We start from the raw sequence: 13,133 nt of genomic DNA, 5'->3' as shown, positions 1-13,133 counted from the left end.
AGAGTTTGGATCACCACTCTGGAGGTCCAAGCACTGGAGAAAGTTTTTCCATAATGTCCTTGCAAGTGGATGTGAGCTGTGGGTTAAAAGCCTGAGTTCTACAGTCACCTAGCCCAGAGTTCTGTTCTCATCTCTTTTGCCTCCTATTTCTCTGGCAATTGGATGTACCTCTCTGAGCCCTAGTTTTCTCCACTGCAAATGCAGTTCTTGCTCCCTTACTGGGTGGTTGCCAGGTTTAAATGAGGTCAAGTGTGTAAAATGCCTGGCGTGGTGCCTGAGGCTAAATAGGCACTATTAATTAGTAATAACAATTCATTGTTTGCCAGCTGTGGGCCCAGCTCCCATTCAGCCCTTTATGCCCTCTCCTGTCAACACGGGCACCCCTGCTTCCCTATCTGGGCTCAGCCCAAGACTCTCTGTTGCCGTGCCCAGTGGGAGGGACCCCATCCACCCCTTCTGCCCACCCTCACGCTATCTGGAGACCTCTGGAGCTCGGTTTGGTCTTCTCTGCTGCCGGTTCCTGGCTGGCATCTGGGAGCCTGGGAAAGAGACCTACAGTGGAAATAGCCAGAGTTTTGCCTTTTCTGGCCACCTGGGGGCGCCAGCTTGCGCCGTGTGTTCGGGGCTGCGTAAGCCCTCCTTGCAGAGAGCCGGCAGGGGATCTTAGGCTGTACACGCTGTTTGGCCTCTTGCCTTTTTTCACGGCATATTTTTTGGTGATTAAAAAAAAAATCCCTAAAAAGCTGTGCCACCGTGGGGCGCCTGGGTTGCTCAGTCAGTTAAGTGTCGAACTCTTGATCTCAGCTCAGGTTTTGATCTTAGGGTCGTGAGTCTCTTGACCCTGCATTGGGTTGCTTGAAAGCCGTATCTTCACCTTGGCATTATCCACCTGCTGGACTGGATAACCCAGCACTGTGGGATGGTTAGCAGCATTGGTGACCTCCACCCCATAGATGCCGGTAGCACACAGCCACTGCCTCCCACTTGTGACAAGAGGTGTCTCTAGACACAGGCAGATGTCCCCATCAGGGACAAAACTACCCCCGGTTGGAGCCACTGCTGTGCATCCCCCTTTCCATGGGCACTTAGCTTGTCCAGTTTTCACCACGAGCAGCGATGCTTTGGTGATGACCCACGTGCCTCCCTCACTTTGCCCGCGTGTGTGGGAGGGACTGACTTGCTCCCTGTGGCATGGCATGGTTCCAGGGTTTGTGTATTTATTTGCGTGTTTCCATTTTGGCAGGTGGTGTCCATCTGCTAGAGGAGGGGTGTTCTTTGAGGGGAAGGTCCACCTGACTTTTCCTGGGTTGTGGGCCCCTTTGAGAATACCAAGAAAGTTTTCGCTCCTCTCTCTAGGAATGCTCATTCCCCGGCGATGGCACAGTGGTCCAGGATTCAAGGACGCCCAGTGGCGCATAGGTCCCCCTACGACAGAGAACATGTGCTACACCAGACTGAAGAAGGGCTTAGCAAGGGCTGGCTTGGAGCAGGATGTGGGAAGGAGAAGTGGACCGGGGGGCAGGGTGGAGGGCAGTCCAGGGGAGGAAAAACCATGAGAAGAGGCATGAGGAGGTGGGACACGTGGGTTGGGGAAGCAACACGGGGTGAGGCTGGACAGGTGGGAGGGGAGTTGGATCACTGAGCTAGAACACCGCGAGAGAACGGGTGGATACTTTCTCCTGTGGGTACTGGGGCACCTTGGAAGATTTTGCTTTATTTTTAAATCAAGGCGTAACTTACACAATGAAATGCACCATTTTCCAGTGTAGCAGCCTTCTACGACTTTTGACAAATGAAGGCCTGTCAGGCAACTGCAGCCACCACCAAGACATGGTAGGCTTCCATCACCCCCAAATTTGTCTTGCCTCTTTCTGGTTACCCTTCCTCCAGCCACCAGGACTGGCAACTACAGATCTGCTCTCTGTCCCCATAGTTGTGCCAAAATATTTGCAGAATGTCATTTCAGTGCAACCATGCAGTATGTTGTCTTTTGAGCTTGGCCTCCTTCACTCTGCCTAATGCAACTGAGAGCCATCCTTTGCGGCAGCAGGTAACCCTAGCTCATGCCTCTCTGTTCTGAACAGAACCGCGCTGTGTGGATGGACCTCAGGCCGTTTGCCCTTCCCTGGCTGAGGGTCGGTGGGTTGTTTACCGTTTGGGGCGATTAGGGATAGCCACGCAAGGGTTCAAAGGCGGGGATGGCCTAGTTAGAAGCCGTACTTCAAGATGCTACACGGGCTCCAGGGCTGAGGAGGGAGCCCGGGCAGGGCGGCCGTGGCCGGCGCTCACCCCCACCCCCCACCCTCTGCTCTCCCTCCAGGGTACGGCCACGCCGCGCCAGGCACAGACTCGGGCAAGGTCTTCTGCATGTTCTATGCGCTCCTGGGCATCCCCCTGACGCTGGTCACCTTCCAGAGCCTGGGCGAGCGACTGAATGCGCTGGTGCGGCGCCTCCTGCTGGCGGCCAAGCGCTGCCTGGGGCTGCCGCGGCCACGCGTGTCCACCGAGAACATGGTAGTGGCCGGGCTGCTGGTATGCGCCACCACCCTGGCCCTCGGGGCCGCCGCCTTCGCGCACTTCGAGGGCTGGACCTTCTTCCACGCTTACTACTACTGCTTCATCACCCTCACCACCATAGGCTTCGGCGACTTCGTGGCGCTGCAGAGCGACGAGGCGCTGCAGAGGAAGCCGCCCTACGTGGCCTTCAGCTTCCTCTATATCCTCCTGGGGCTCACGGTCATCGGCGCCTTCCTCAACCTCGTGGTCCTGCGCTTCCTGGCGGCCAACACCGAGGCTCCCGAGCGCGCCGCCCGCAGCTCCAGCCTGCTCCGCCTGGGGGCGCCCGAGAGCCGCGGCCGCTCCCCGCCCCGCCGCCCCACCCGCGCCCGGGGCTCCACCTCCGTGTCCTCGCGCGTGCACCAGCTGCAGATCGGGGCCCGCGACAACCTGGGCTTCTCGCCCCCCTCCAGTCCTGGGGCTGTGGGCAGCGGCGGGGCGGGCAGGCTCCCGGCCCGGCGGAAGTCCATCTGACAGCCCAGCTCTGGCCTGGGCCCGGGGTCACCTGTCAGTGCACCCTCCCCAGAGCTCGGAGAGGGGTTAAGGGCTATGGCCTCCAGGCCGTCTTCAGCCACGGGCAGTCTGTCCTTCCCTTTTGTGGCCAGCCCCTAAAGCAGCACCATAAGCACGAGGGCCACGCTTCAGTCGCCCTGTAGGCCCAAATCCCTTGTGGTTCAAATTGTTTCAGGAAGGCGTGGCCACATCAGCCCCCCCCCCTCCCCCCCCCCAGGTGAGGCTCTCCACCAGCCCGCCCTCTGGAGTGGGAACAGGGGGCCATTTTTCTGTTGTGAGAACAGGCAGGTTTTCTGTGTTTCGGGGGAGATGGGCGACCTTCAGCACTGGAATCAACAGTGAGGCCAGCCGCTTACAGCACCAGCAGCACGGGGATCCGATGGACGGCAGGGAAACATCTGTGCAGTGGGGAGGAGTGGGCAAATCCCTACTATTTAAATGATTGTTCATTCTCCCGCTGTTTGGTGTAGAGTGGAATTGGCCCATGTGTGAATGCAGCATCCCCTCCCCTCCTCCTCATCTGCTGCTCTTCATCCTTGGCCATGCCACCTCAGGATGAGGGGGGCCTTGCTGGCAGCCCCCGCACCCCTGGGGCACCTGGACGCAGCATCCTGCTGTGGGAAGAGCCGTCGTCTGGGACCTGCCCATCATGTGACCTTGGGGAACGTCATCTCCTACCTGGGCTTCAGTTTCCAGCTCTGTAATAGGACTGGAATCCGCCACCCCCCGCCCCAGCCGCCATGCATCTCTAGAAGGTTCCGCGCCCACGGTGGGGCGTGCTGGCATCCCACAGCATCCGCTCCTTTACACACCAACTACCCCTGGCTTCCCAGACAGAACTCTCACCACAAAGCAGAGCGAGCCAGGTTAGAAAAGCCAAAAACTTTAATTTTCAACATGAGCTACATGGTCATGAACACAATGCAACGTGACCCACACCCACCCAGGGGCCCCGGAAACCCTCCCTCCCCAAAATCCCGAGCAGCTCCTGCTCCCGGAGAGGGAGTGAGGGAAAAGCGGGCAGATGGAAAGGCCCCCAGCCTGAGGACCGAGGTCCGGCCTCCCGGCCACCCTCTTAGGAGGCAGCCGTGGAGTGAAAGGATTCAAGATGTGCTGCCTGAGGCCCCGGGTTCAAGTCTCCACTTTGCCCTCACAAAGTGCCACTCCTCATCGCTGGGAGTGCGATGGGCACAGTCCGCCTCCCCCACAGGGCGTGTGAGTCAGACATGGTGGCTTTCCGTCCACTCTGAAGTGCTGCTATACAGACAGGGGGCCCTCCCGAAGAGCCAAGGGGATCATTACTGGGGAGCGGGAGGGGGCTCGGTCCCCTGGGCCCGGCACAGCGCTGCTGCTCAATAAATAAATGCAGGTGGCCTTGCCTGACGCAACAGCTGTGCTCCAAGGGGGGGGGGGTTGCTCAGCGCCGCCTCTCGACACTGAACGGTGCCCAGGAGCTCCTGGTTTAAGGAACTGGATGGTGAATCAGCTTGTAAAGTGTGTAACCACCCCCTACACGATCTGCCTCACCTCCTATAGCTCTCCAGTGCTGGAGAACTGAGTTCTAGTCCCGGCGCAGCCATGGCCCCACAGTAGGACCTTAGCCGATGCCTTCCCTCCCCGGGCCTCAGCTCCCTCGTCGCTAACGTGGGCTGATAATACTGGCCCACTCTACTGCCCAGGGGCTCTTGGGAGTGTGTGCTTGACGTCAAAGCACTTTGAAAGCAAAAGTCTGAGAAGCACAACAGGAAGGTCAGGTATCGTTACATCTGAAGGCGTCGGGAGGCTTCACATGCGGTGTACCACGGCCCCCTCGCTCGCAACCAGCCCCAGGCAGGAAGTGGTGCTTCTCACATCCCTCAGGTTGGTCCTATGGGGCTATGGCCCCTCCTGCAGCGGGAGCCTCTGCCCAGACAGACTCCAAGGCTTAGACCAGATCCGTGTACCAGAAGTCAGCTGGACCAGACCCCAGGAGAGCTAAGTCTCTATGGCAACTCTCTCCCCCAAACCCGGGCCCTCGGAGATGGAACCAGGCAGGGCTGGGTGGCCCAGGACTTAAAGGCCACAAATACTTATCATGGCAGACCTGCCTGGTCAGTGGCGTCAGGTCCCAGGAAGGAGCGAAGCAGGACAGAGCCCCTGTTCTGTCCCCATGGATCATTTGTTGAGGGGTCTTGGGCAAGTCACTTCCTGATTCCGGGCTTTAATTGCCTCACCTCTCAGAGGGGCTACAGGGTGCCCATCTTTTCTGGGCCACTGAGAGGTTCTACAGAGAGAAGGGAGGAGGAAGTGTTGTGTGAAATGGCGGCCTCACTTGGTCCCATTCTGGCTCCAGCTCAGCCTGGGGTTGGAGGAGACCCAGGTTAGGGGGTGTCATTGAATTCCCAGGTGATCCCAGAGGCAGGCCTCGCCTGGCCTCAGTCCTCCTCTGTAAAATGGACTTCACTAATGGTCCCAAAGGCCCTTTCCCATCTGTATGAAAAGCGGATTCTGGCAAAGGGAAATGAAGACTTCCTCCCACAGTACCCCTGCGTGTGACTTTTGGCCCAGTGATTGAGAAAAGAATCAGCCCCTAGCACGCGGCTCCCAAACTTCTATGGGGCCCCGTCTCTGCTCCTCTCCAGGTGGAGTGTGAGTGCGCCGAGGGTCAGGCAGCAGTGGGGACAAGCTAACACTGAGAACCGTCACCCCCTCCCCCAAAACCCCATCTCTTGGTGAGGACAGACAGTGGTTCCCGCACCAAATGGTCAGAGCCCCTTGGAAGCAGGGCACGTGCTCACAACAATTAGACAAAGAAACAGGGCTCCAGCCCCACCCCACCCCACCCGAAGGTGAACTGAGATTTCACAGAACAAACAAGAAAGTCAGTGAGGGGGGCCCTCGGTGACCACCCCCAGATGTTGTTATTGCTTTGGAGCGCGTTCTCTCTTTATAAAGGCTGTGCAGACCCCGGAGGGTAGGCTCTGGCCTGGTGGGGGGTGGGGCGGCACCGAGCCCTCTCGCCCTCTATGTGGGACAGCCAGGCTCTGCCCCGTCTTTGAAAAGCTACTCCTGAACAACCCGAGCAGTGACAGCTGGAGAGAGAAGGCGCTCTCCTGGCTCAAAATATTCCAAATGGTGAGTAATAAACGAACAGCGGAGAAATCACACTGGTTAAAAAAAAAAAACAGGGGAGGGGCTGATTCCGAGCCTCAGATGGGAGGCCCTCCAGGGCCCTGGTGGCCTCCTGCCCCAGCCTTGGGATTCCACCCAGCACAATCCCAGGAAGCTCGGGAGAGCTCATCCAGAAAAGAAAGGGGCATCTCCGTCTCCCCTTCCCAGTGCAGCATGGGAAGCTCCATGGAGGCAAGATAACTCTTCCAGAACGTTAAAGGCTCCCCAGGGCTTAAATGGGCAGAGAGAGGAGGGGAGGGCGGGGAGGGGAGGGAAGGGGTTCCGGGTGGAAGAAATCGCCTGGTCCACAGCCTAGAGTGAGGCCAAGGAGAAGGCGGGACTGAACACAGCTGGGCCTCCGGGTGGAAGACGACCTCGTCCGTCCAACGGAGCCCAGACCCTTCCACCGAGGCCCACAACCCTCAGGAGTGCTTCACAAATAAAACCTGTATCAAGGATAATACATCAGAACATCTGAGTAGAAGGGGCAGCTCCAGCTACAACCCTGGGGGTAGGGGGAGGGAAGGGGAAGAATGGCTGGCTGGCCTCCCACGACCCAGGCTCCAGGCCCAGGCCCAGGCCCAGGCCCAGACCCAGACCAGCAGGGAGACCGCCGTCTCCTCTCCACCCCTGTCCTGGAGCTCTGTAAGGTCTATATGCAAGCTAAGAACAGGCCCCGGGGCCTGGAACACTAAGTCTACCCAGCTAACTTGGACTACGCCCTACACAGCAGGGACTGGGTAATGAGGGGTGGTGGGCTGCTGGGTGCCTCCCAGGGGGAGGTGGCAGAAATGTGCTTCTATAAAGAGGGGCCAGCCTGTGTCCTCCCAGCATGCAAAAGGGCTTCCGTAGGCCTCGGGGAGGGCCGGGCCAGGAAGGCAGCTACCCAGACCTGCTTGAGAAGGAATCTCCCAATTCTTACACTCGTGAGCCAAGGTAGTTGAGGCCAGGGCAGTGGGTTCTGCCCTTAGTATAGGATGGTTTGTTTAAAAAGACTAAAACAGGGAAGCTCTGTTGCCTCCCCAGACCCCTAGCCTGGAGGCAGAGGCGTAGACAAGAAGACCTTTGACCTCATCCAACGAGGAGGGATTCTCCTATTTGAGAAACCCTTGCCTTGGCACCACCAGTCCCAATCCCGACTTTACTCGGACTCCCTCTCCAATCCAGCATCTCCAAAATTCAGAGGCAGTGAGCTCTCTGGATTTGGGGTTCTCAGAAATCAGGGTCCCGCAGCCCCTTCACCAAAACGCAGACCACCCAGTCCTTCCCAGTCCGCCATTTTCAAACGAGCTTGTTGCAGTCCACAGAGGACACCCTGGGGGTCTGTGCCAGGCCCAGGGCACTGCCTCCTTTCCTTTGGTCCCTGCTGGACCCCAATTCCTAGAGCCACCGGAAGAGGGGCAGGCAGGAAGGGACAGACAGATGGACTCAGACAGGCTGCGGCAAAGCTCCTTCCACGGGCAGGCGGAGGGAGGCCAAGCTCCTCATCAAGCGGGAGGCTCTGGGCCCCCCGGAGCTGGCTCCGGATCCTTGCAAGCCCGCCCCATCGGCTCTGGGGCAGGAGTAGCTGCCTGAACCCGGTGCCGCAGGAAAGACACTTGCTGGTAATTGGCACCATGGAGATGGCCGCTGGGTTCTGGACTTGGCTCCGGGCAGCGAGCTTCCGAGGAGGCGAAAGGGGGGAGCAGTCGGACAGTGTCTGGGACAGGAGGATGGTTTGCTCTGCCACCTCAGTCTCTCCTTTCTCCGGAATGCAGCCACATCCACCAGGGCAAGAACCGGCCAAGTCAAAAGTGCAGCCAATCCCGTTGGGAGAGGGAAGGTCTCAGGGGATAGGAGGCAAAGAGTGGGTGAGGAGGGGCCCTGGGGGGCAGGTTTCCCCATTCTGCTTCCCCACTGTGGGGGAGAACCCCATCCTCCTCTGTTCAATGTGCCCCTGGGCCTGGGGTCCCAGGTTGGGGCTGGGCGTTCTCCAGGCCTTGTCAGGGAGCCCCTCCCACCCCGGCCCTAAGATCGCTCGCCACAGGGCCCCACGGTGCTCTCGAGGGACAACTGGGACGCCTGCCGGAGCAGGGGCCCCGCAGCCGGGTCCACCATGGAGGAGGTGGGGAAGAGCTTGTACCAGCCCACGGCTAGGGTGGTCAAGTCCAGCTCCTCCAGTAGCACACGGGCCACACCCATGAACTGCTTCCGCTCCATCCGCCCATAGTTTCCCCACACGATCACCTGCGGGGCAAGAGACACCGTGGGTCAGACCCTGCCAGGGCTGCTAACAGGCCCAGAACCAGACTCCAGGTCACCCCCACGCCTGCACCTCTGAGTCCTGGCTCGAGCCTGACTGCGTTTTCCTGGCTCTGGTGCCACCGTTACTGTTCGCCTGGACGACTGGCTTCCTGCCTCCCTACCTCCCATCCAGCCCTCTCCACTCCACCTTCTGCACCCTCCTCCACCTTGGATGCCAAGCCTTGAGGGTTGACCCTACATGGGGAGTCCCCTGCCTGGTCCCCGCTACAACCCCCTCCAGGCGCTCTGCTTCCAGATCCTTGGAAACCCCCCACGTGAAACAAAGTTTTTATAAGTGGCTGACGATGCCCTTCCCTGTGTCCAACAGCCTCCTTTCTGCAGTGCCTTCCCTGCTGTGTGGTTTACACACTGTCTTGGGGCAGCCAGCTGGGGGGTTCCTGTGCTCAGGTCCCGTGCCCTCTCTGAAGGTGGGCCGGCTCAGCCACCCCACAGAGCCTGTGGGAACGCACGCACGGCTTCCAGGCTCAGACACACGTAGGTCCCGATCCCAGTCCTGGCTTAATGGTTCGGGCAAGGCATCTAACATCCCGGCGTCTCCGAGTTCTTGTTTCTAAATGAAATCACCCCCAGTTTACCTCGCGGGTAAGGATCAGAGGAGCGGATGTGAAAGTTCCCTGTGAACTCTTAGCAGCTCCTCTAGCACACGGGAGGGGGGAGATGAGAACAGTGTGAGCCCATGCCACCATGCGCGGTGTCGGACTGCCCCAAGGTGATACTGGCCTTAGAGGCCATCTTCCCAACAACTCTACAAAAACGCCCATTTCAGTTGTTTCAACTGGGAGAAGCTAAATCACTTGCCCGAGGTAGCCCCCTGGGCAGCTGAGCAGGAGCCCACCTCTAGTGCATGCATGGGTTCATTTTAAACTGGAGTTGTGGGCTCAGCTGTGTTCCCCCCAAATTCATGTTGAAGCCCTAGCCCCCAGAGTGCGACCGTGATTTGGAGACAGGACCTTAGATTCAAATGAGGCCATTAGGGTGACCCTAATCCAGTCCCACTGGAGTTGTAAGAGACCAGGACACGTGGAGAGGCCACAGGGGTGCACGTGTACGGAGCAAAAAGACCACGCGAGGACCCACAGAGGGGAGGCGGCCGTCTGCAGGCCAAAGAGAGGTCTTGGAAGAAACCAAATACCTTGGTCTTGGGCTCCTAGCTCCAGAACCGTGAGCAATTTCTATTGTGTGAGCCACCCAGGCGGTGGCACTTTGCCACGGCGGCCCTCGCACACTACCACAACTAGCATTTGGATCTCGAGTATGGTGCCGGTGGGTCTGTCCTGCTCTGGTGGCAGTCAGAGCGCTCCGCAGCAAGGACCCCTTAGGCTGTCTGTCACCCCGCGCCCTCCACATCCCAGGCAGGGCGTCCTCCGTTCTCCGGGGCTTCTCTGAAGACACCCAGGCCAGAAGGCACGAGCTTCCTCTAGCGGACCAGATTGTGGCCCCTGGGTGGTCTTCTGGGGTTTGACGTTGTATTTACGTGCCTCTAGGCTGGAAGACTTTCCCCAAGCTTTTCTGACAGGGACATAGAGTAAGAGCTTCACAGCGTCATGGGGTGCAGACGCGGGATTCCCAAAGGAACCAAGTGCCTCACCAGTGACCACTTGTCTCCCGAAGAACAATAAATGTTTCCTTTCTCAGTCCAGGCCATTAAGCAAACAAGCAAACCAACGCGTTGAGAGCCACTACACGGATTTCTCCGCTCAGATGGGTCTTAACCCTCACGTTGAAAAATCCTGCCCCAGACAGGCCCTGGGCTTCCCAGTTGGGCGGAAGTCCCACTGCCTCGGCCACTTGGAGCGCCCCGGGCCTGCCCTCGTTTGCTCTGCCTGCCCCGGTTAGAAGCAGGCAGGGAGGCACCAGCTTGAGGTGCCTAAGCGGCGGCCCTGAGACAGTGGACACATGGTTCCCACAGGCGTCCGACCTGGGCCCCGCCGACGCCCGCGATGGGCGGTTACTTCCAATTCCTCCTCCGAGTCTGCCCGAGGACCTCCTAACGACCAGGAGACGGCTCGCTTCTCTGGCCCCTCACTGCCTCCCAGCGGATGATCTCTGTGTTCCAGGCCAAGCCCCGGCTTCCAGAGCCGGCCATGTTGACGTGAACAACAAGAACGATGGCAGCAGCCACGCAGCACGCTCCCTATAGGCCAGACTTACACTTCTCTTGCACAAACTACACACGTCAACTGTCACAGTGATGTTCCCTGGAGGTAACACAGGCACCCCCCTCCACCTCCCCCCATCTTACAGAGGAAGTGGCTGAGGCTCAGAAAGGAACCTGCTCCAAGCTGTACTGTGGCGCTCAGACCAACCACAGGGCTCCACTCCCTCCAGCTGCCACCCCCCCCTTCCCTCCTCCCAGGAGCGCTCCCCCCTCCCTCAGGAATTGCACACACACCCCTGCCCCAGGGCCCCTCACCTGCAGGACTTTGCCCTGGGGGCTCTCAGGAAACAGCAGCACCTGGTTATACAGAGGGTCCAGTGACTTGCGAGCAACTTTGGTCTTCTTCTTGGCAATGCAGACGCCGTTCTCCAGCAGGTAGGCCTTGATGTAGGCCGCTGAGGATAGAGGCCGGGAGGTAACTTCCAATCGGGCCCCAAACGGTGGGCCCATGGCACAACAGAGGGACACTGCCTAGTCACTGCTGGGGGTTGGACTGCCCCGCTCTGAGGTTTGGGTAGGTAGCCACAGGGGGGGTGCAGCCTGCGTTGGGCAGTTGCCTGCACTGACCTCTTCCTTCTCTCAGTCCCTGATTTGCTTGCCCCTTCCCCAGCTTCCACACTCAACACGGACACATCTGCTCAGCCTGACTGTGCCAAGGCTGTCCTCCAGAAGCTCAAACCAGTGGAGGAAACCAATAAGGTCAATAAGTGTGTCCTCAGAACAAACCCTAAACCACTAGTCCCATGTGAGTCATGGAGTTGGGACAAAGGGGTCCCCTTGTAGTTGGGCCCAATTTTCTCTCTTCTCGACCCAAATACTCTTCAGGACCTCCTCCCCGACGTCCACCCCTGCCTTGCAGAAAGAAGGGCAGTCCCCACACCTGGCAGTGTCTTGGAGCCTGGCTTGGCCGTCAGTCCCCGAGCCTGGATGATGTCCACTTCGAGCTGGCCATTCCGCTCCTGCAAGCCGATCTCCACGTCCCCTGCAAGAGGCCCCAAGCAAAGCGACTGGAGGTAACTTAGAAGCTCGCCCAAGGGTTCAGCCCCTCCTCTCTAGAGATGAAACCCCTTCCCCTGCTCCCAGCCCAAACAAGACCAGAAACAACTCCAACCGCTTGAGGGCCTGGCAGGTGGGACCGGGCTCTAAGCTGAGTGCTCAGCGGATGCAGCCAAGGTAGAGGGAGTGGGGGAAAGACCTGGAACAGGTCTTGGGGCACTCACCCATGGGCGTGGTGGCCAGGGTCTGGCGGCCCACAAACTGCGCCGGCCCCATGCTTCCAAGGAAGTCGCTGAACTGTGCGTCGGACGCCAGGCACACGCCCCCGTAGTTAAGGCTGAGAAGGAAGGAGGCGACAAAACCAAATGTCCTCCCCAGCTCTGACTGGGGGCTCTGATGACTCAGGCACTCACCTCCAGAGCTCCTCTCAGTCCCCAGGGATTCTGCCCATATCCACCGCCCGGCCGCCGGCAGACCTCTATTCTCTCTCTCCCTCCTTCCACGTTCATGGTCCTAACATCTCCACATCAACTTCAAAATTCTAGTTCTTAGCTTCTGTGTCCTGTACCATCCCCTCACCTGCCCTCACCAAGCCTCAGGCTCCACCTCCGTGAAATGGGTCTGATGATACCTGCCTCTTGGGGTGGTTGTAGGACACGTGGGAGGTGATGCTGTCAGTGCCTGGCTCCCGTGGCTTGGTGCCACGATGCTCACTGTGCGGTGCAGGGACCAGCAGCAGTGCCCAGGAGCTAATCAGGAACAGATCTGCACCCCACTCCACCACTACCTGCTGAATCAGTCTGCCTTTTAACAAGAGCCCCAGCAGACCTGTCCGCACCTGATAATTTGAGATGCAAAGGACCCGTGGCTCAGCCTCAGCAACCTGTATTTGTTGCTGCTAAGGGGCTGCCCAAAGGCCACTGCCCTTTCTGTTGGGAATGAGACCTCAAATCTTCTTTGAAGAGCCCCCATCCCCAAGGCACCAATTCCCATGGAACAGAGCAGAGCAGGCCCCAGGGCCCAGGTGTGAGCTCAGCCTGGCCGATCAGTACATTCCTTCCCTTGGCCAGTGCTGGTTCAGAGAGCTGTGCATGGCCCAATTCAGGCCATAGGAATCTAGTTAGGAAGCTTCCCGTGAACTGTGGGGAGTGAGAAGCTCCCTTTTCCCACCAGACTCGAACCTTAGAAGACTGGAGCCATCTCGCTACCATCTGGAACCCAAAGGAGGAAACCATCAGATAGGCAGAAGGCCTTGCATGAGCTCCTGGGTCAAGCTCTATCTGTAGCAAGATACTTCATCTCTTTTCTGGTTACATAAGTCAATAACAACTATTATTATTACAAATTATTATTATTTTGCTTCAGCCCATTTTAATTATAGTTTTTCTCTCTTATTTCTGAAATGGGAATAATAATGTTCCCATTTCCTAGGTCTGTTGTATTAAATGAGATGAGT

General features: G+C 58.5%; 2 protein-coding genes across 3 annotated transcripts in view; one reads left to right on the top strand and one right to left on the bottom strand.

Annotated features, from left to right (window-relative positions):
* Positions 1–3,030, top strand: part of LOC111141319 (potassium two pore domain channel subfamily K member 15) — a 4,216-nt gene extending 1,186 nt beyond the window's left edge. Inside the window, exon 2 of the mRNA XM_022493778.1 lies at positions 2,321–3,030. Within this exon, the coding sequence (XP_022349486.1) occupies positions 2,321–3,030 (710 nt within the window). The remainder of the gene's footprint in view (positions 1–2,320) is intronic.
* A 3,767-nt stretch (positions 3,031–6,797) lies between these two features.
* LOC111141772 (regulating synaptic membrane exocytosis 4) overlaps positions 6,798–13,133 on the bottom strand; it is a 58,747-nt gene continuing 52,411 nt past the window's right edge. The window contains exons 3-6 of one of the 2 annotated variants that reach the window (XM_022494577.1): positions 11,902–12,014; positions 11,562–11,663; positions 10,937–11,076; positions 6,798–8,445 (exon numbers count right to left, since the gene is read on the bottom strand). In XM_022494577.1, coding sequence (XP_022350285.1) covers positions 8,227–8,445; positions 10,937–11,076; positions 11,562–11,663; positions 11,902–12,014 — 574 coding nt within the window. In that variant the 3' untranslated portion in view covers positions 6,798–8,226. The remainder of the gene's footprint in view (positions 8,446–10,936; positions 11,077–11,561; positions 11,664–11,901; positions 12,015–13,133) is intronic. The other variant, XM_022494579.1, reaches the window with a different exon arrangement.

The sequence above is a fragment of the Enhydra lutris genome, unplaced genomic scaffold (assembly GCF_002288905.1).
Source record: "Enhydra lutris kenyoni isolate GAN:26980312 unplaced genomic scaffold, ASM228890v2 scaffoldscaffold6, whole genome shotgun sequence".
Taxonomy (NCBI): domain Eukaryota; kingdom Metazoa; phylum Chordata; class Mammalia; order Carnivora; family Mustelidae; genus Enhydra; species Enhydra lutris.
Note: the sequence above shows the minus strand (reverse complement) of the source record. Positions and strands in the feature narration are given on the sequence as shown.